Source organism: Medicago truncatula, chromosome 2 (assembly GCF_003473485.1).
Source record: "Medicago truncatula cultivar Jemalong A17 chromosome 2, MtrunA17r5.0-ANR, whole genome shotgun sequence".
In the NCBI taxonomy this organism is placed as follows: domain Eukaryota; kingdom Viridiplantae; phylum Streptophyta; class Magnoliopsida; order Fabales; family Fabaceae; genus Medicago; species Medicago truncatula.
Genome location: NC_053043.1, coordinates 20930405 through 20936063, shown reverse-complemented (window position 1 = coordinate 20936063; position 5659 = coordinate 20930405). Strand labels below are relative to the sequence as shown.

Below are 5659 nucleotides of genomic sequence, written 5' to 3'. Positions count from 1 at the left end.
TACTTATTTTTTCATTATCCTAATTATACCATTAAACAACATCTTTTTCTATAATAAATAATATTGTTGGTGTCATTAAAAAAATAAGAATTTAGATTATATTTTTGTGTTATATGGTTGGTTTCATTAAAATAGATAATCATGGTTAGCTTGATTTGTTATAATTTGAAAGCAAAAAATATTTATATTTTTACTTTTAAATCAAAATCAAAATTTCAAAAAAAAAAACATCGTTCATAATTTTTAAACGTTAGCGTAATAAAAAGAGCGGAAAGACGGACACATAAATGCTCGTCTTTTTGCTTGTTAATATAAAATGATGATATTAAATCTATGCCAATACAAAGGAGATACATCCTTTTGGGCTGAATTTTTTCTTCAATTTTTAGCCTTCATTTAAACTCGTTTACCATTTTTATAATATTATTTGAATTATCAATTATAAATTTAATTTTCTCTTTAGAGGCAATTATAAAATTAGTTAAATCTCATTAAAATAAAACAACATTGGACACTATAAAAATAAAAATAAAAATAAAAATAAAAACTTTATTTTGATCGTATAAAAAAAATTGTATTTTAGTGTAACATTTATCTTTTAATTTTACTCTTCACGTAATTATATTTTACCATTTTACTCTGCTAGTGGTTATGATAAAAAAATTTAAGTGGAGTAACTCGGTTTCCTTCATATATATATATTTTTTTAACTAAGCAAAATGAGATATATTAACAAAAAGTTTTGATCCCTAGCATAAGAAGTGCCAAAGGAAACAAAATAAGATTACAAATAGTTCCGATCAAACCATAAAAAACAACGAGCAATAAGGAAAAATTAGATTACAACGAGCAACAAGGTTACCTTCATATTTGAAAACTTATTCAAGTTCATAATTTATATGAACTACTTCTATGTTTAATATCATGATTATCATGTTTTATATCTCAAAGTACTTTTTTTTTGGAACATCGAATCTCAAATTTCATGTTTTATAACTTTTACTAGAAATTTAAAATTTAATTTAAATGGGATTAAACTTATTCTCATCAAGGCAAATTCCTTGGTCCATCCAATCTACCATTATTTATGACATTGTTGTCAGCTACCAATGAGAATGATTTGGATCGAGCAGAATCTCTATTGGTTTTTCATGGAAGCTGAACCATGTTCTCTCTTCATAGTTTTAGATCCTATTCTGTCATACCACCACAAAATATGCATAAATTCACCTATACAATCCCTTTGAAAACTTTTTCATATTAAAAAATTATCATCATAATCATAATTCTTGTGGATATTAGATCTTTTTTTTTTTTTCTATTACTACGCATCTAGAAAACATACACATAAAAACACCATAATGATATTTTGACACTCTAGAACAATAGCAAGAGTAAATAATAATGCCAAAGTAGGATTTATGTCGATGATTGAGTCAACCTCGATGAAGCTCTATCAAATGATGGATGGATTGCAATGGCTACAACAATGTTTCATTGGTACGAGTCAAGTTTAAAGACTCAAGTTTTAACAAATAGACTTTTAAGTCTAAGAAAAAAGGATTTTGTACTAGCAAACTGATATGGAAAAAGTATTTTTAGAGAACAAGTACTAACAAATACACTTTTGCATTCAATTCTTTCTTGAATTTACAGAACAAGTCCTCAAAATATATGCTATTTCGAGTAACGAGCCTCAAAACAAATTCGATGAATTTACACTGTAAGCTCTCAAAATAAAAGGCTTGCTATATATATACATCGAAATTAATTACAACCTAATCTGAATTCTGAACAGCAGATTTTAGTCAGTTTACGACATGATTGGGAAGATTTCAACAACCATACTTAAAGAGAATACTAGAATTTCAAAACAAAAATCGATTCAAGAAGTCGGATATGCGATGCACCTTCCATTGTGACCGAGAGACAGATTGTTCGATTGCTATGGCGCATAACAAAAAGAGTAGTCAAAGAACTATGAGAGACAAAGGCAATTTCAGTTATATAGAATTGGAGACTTTTGCTTGCTTTACACAAAGAATATAATGATCAAGCAGTGTGTTGATTCAAATGTTATCTGAAGAAGACAAGAAAAAAAACCTAAAAGATACACATCAAGAATATAAATGTTTGTGCTATAAATGAAGAAATTGAAGCTCCAATAACGCTTTCATCCTTTCTTCCCATTATTCCATCATGTACCATACACAATGCTTGTGCTTGAAGTTGGGTTGTAGACCTACAACGCACAAAAATAGAACAGAAACACGAGAAAAAATAAATGCATAATTCAATATCGGAAGAAAGAAATAGTTTTGACCATGATGCTTTAAATACAGTCTATACATGTACCAAGAGTTGTGTTTACATAGATTCTATGGCAATATCAGAAGAACAACAATATCCAAGAATTGGTGTAGAAATAAAGTAATTCTCACTTCATGAATCATTATGGATGTACTAGAACAGTTGTGAACAAATTCAGAAGAAAATCTAATTATAAATAATGTACTTTTCATGCTTCGGTTTTTTTAATACGTTTGTAGACCAACCCGGTAACGAATTTCCAAAAGGGAGGGAATAATGTACCTTGAACAATTTCATCTTCATAGTTATAATAAATATAAGAAAAACAAAAGTTTATTCATTTCAGAGATCGCCAAACTGTTAATAGTAGCCAACAGAATATCATTCAACAATACAATCAAACCAATGGTATCATAAATAAAATAATCAGACAAGGAATTAAACCACGTAAATAAACTATCGTAAGAATTTGAAGTAAATCGTAAAGAAGAACTTACTTTCAACAAGCAGAAACCAAACTTTCAATATAATCCTTGGCAACCAGCCGATATATGCCACGGGTAAGATCACTTCGCTCTACTCTATTATCTTTCTTATTATAGCAAACTACGTGTCCTCGATCACTCACTAATATCAATGTGTTACAATTCTCAGAAAGGTATAATGGAAATAAATGGCGATCTTCAAAATAACTAGAACCAATACATATATTTTGATAACTAAATTTAAGGAACATAGTCCAAGACTCTTCAACTCTAAATTTTTTCATCTGCCATATAACAAAATCATTTTCCTTAGAATAATGACAAAAACAAAGGCAATCTGCCAATACGCAAACAATTGGCATAATAGGTGGTATTTCATCAAAATCTAGAGGTACGAGCAACTGTGTGCATTCCTCCGTCCCCAAATCAAGCGAGATAATGCCAAATTGTTCAATCGTATCGTTAAGATCTTTCCAATCCGAGTAAAGATAAACAATGTTATTGCAAAGGGTAAACCAATTAAGACTGTTACTAAAATAGACACCACCATTCTGATCCAAACCAGTCCGAGCAGAACGAGTGCAACGAAAAGGAGTCGAAGGGAAACTTTCAATACTCTTCCAAACATGATCACCTAAACTAAACACTTTCGCAATACCGGGACTATAGGCCACAACCTTATATTTTCCGGTTGTGTTATCATAACCAAACGAAAATTTTAAATAGAGATGTCTAACCCTAAGCTCAACGTAAGAATAGCCGAGTCTTTTCGATACTGACCTCGTGGCCGGGTTCCAGAAACGGAGGCAAGAGCTTTGATACTTACCATCGATACGATCACTGAGCATGCATATCAATCCATTGCATGAACCAACAAATCCGTTACATCCCCGGTCCACGAATTGGTAGTGATCAGGATGATCCATAAACCGATTCTCGAGTAAACTACGTATTGGGAAAGGATGGAGTGTGAAAAAGCCGTCATTAGACGAACACAGTGTGATGTGTGGGTTTTGTGATGATTTCTTGAGGTGCATTTGGACGAAGATGGGATCGGAGATGAGTGAGTTCCATGATTTGCTCACACATTTGAGTTTCGTAAGAGATTTCACGTCAAGGAAGGATAGGATTTCGGCGACGAGGTCGTGGGGGAGAATAGATGGAAGGATAGTCACCGGAACCATGACGTTATAAACCCTAATAAAACGAAGCTAAAGATCCTGTCACGTGTTACGGCCGCAAACAAATTACTTGTCTGAAAAATATAATTTATAGGTTAACTACGGTAATTATTAGGTCGGATATAGACATGACGCAACTGGGCTTTGGAAGGCTTCAACCTTGCCGGGTCAAAAAAATAACGTTCTAGGTTTCAAAGCATTTCTTCTTTTTGAAAGTTTGATATACTCCTCCGTCCCTGATTATAAGACTCTTTTGAGAATTTTTTTTGTCCCTTTTTATAAGACCCCTTTGTTATTTCCAACTACATTAATTATTTCTTGACATACATGCCCCTATTTATTATACATCTTTTTCTTCAATCAACAATAAATAACATGTTGAAAACATAAACTAACCTTCTTTCTTAAAGGATAAAATTGTAAAAACAATAGTGATTACAAACAACTTTAATACAAATATCCACTATCTTAATTCCCGTGATTTTGGCAAAAGGGTCTTATATATAGGGACGGAGGGAGTATAATTTAGGCTTAATACATACTTTGGTCCCTTAACTTATTTTTAAATAATTTGGTCCCTTAACTTTAAATTGTCTCAATTTGGTCCCTTAATTATACCTCCGTTTACGAAATAGGTCCCTTCCATTAGTTATTTCCAAAAAACGTTAACTTTGGCCAAGTAAGCTTTCCACGTAATCAAAACGTTACGTTTCTGAGAACTTAGAGAGAGAAGGAAGAAAACGTAGAGAGAGAAGGAGAAAGAAAAGCCAGATCGATTGGGTGAAGAAATCTGCAAAACGAAGAAGAAATATCTGGAAAACGAAGAAGAATAACGAATCAAAGCGAAATTCCAGGTTAGTTTCTGCATCTTCTTCGCTAATCTCATGGGTTTCGGAAAAGAAAAAAAATTCTGATTAGGGTTTGGAAAGTCTCTAGGGTTTTGAAGATTTCGATGAATTTCTAAACTTTTAAGGCTAATTTCGTATTCTTCTTTGCGAATATCAAGTTAAAACCATTTTTTTTTCCTGATCTGGAATGCGAAAATTTTGGCATGGATTTAAAAAATTTCAATGAATGCGCTACCTTTTAGCTTGCTTGTATGCATGGATTTGGTTTATTTATTGTTTATTCCTTCTCAAAAGTCGAATTTTGTCTGTTGTGTTGGATTTTCATATGTTAAATTAGGGTTTTATACTGCTGTGTGGTGTGTGGTCCAATTATTTCGAATTTTGTGCATAAATCTGATTAGGTTTTGTTTCTTTTGTATATTAATGACAAAAAACAGATGGACCAAATATTTGAATGTGTGGTGCATCATGCTGGAGATTTTAGTTGTTTTATGGACCCTAAATATGTAGGACCAGTAGAAACACTAGACTGTGACCCAGACTTTTTCTCATACTTTGCTTTGTTATCAACCTTAAAAAATTGTGGTTATGTTAGTCTTAAGTCTCTGTGGTATCATGACCCTTCTATGGAAGGTGGGTTTTTTCCTTTGAATAGTGATAGTGGCTGTAGAAGGATGCAAAGTATTGCACTTCAATATGATAGGGTCCATTTGTATGTTGTCCACCCTATGTCACAAACTGATGTTGTAGAACTTGACCCATTGATAGAATATCCATATATGGCCCCACCTGTCCCACCTGTTGTTAATGAATCAAATGAAGGTCCCACTGATGT

The 5659-nt window shown here is 32.2% G+C and overlaps 1 protein-coding gene across 1 annotated transcript; it reads right to left on the bottom strand.

The window, feature by feature from the left end:
- Positions 1–2809: 2809 nt before the first annotated feature.
- Positions 2810–3979, bottom strand: LOC25481296 (F-box/kelch-repeat protein At3g23880). Its single transcript, XM_013586218.1, has one exon. It carries the CDS (start codon positions 3977–3979, stop codon positions 2810–2812), a length of 1170 nt encoding a protein of 389 aa, XP_013441672.1.
- Between the last annotated feature and the right edge of the window lie 1680 nt (positions 3980–5659).

Coding starts and splice junctions, on each gene's coding strand:
- LOC25481296 (XM_013586218.1), bottom strand. CDS start 3,979: ATGGTTCCGGTGACTATCCTTCCATCTATTCTCCCCCACGACCTCGTC.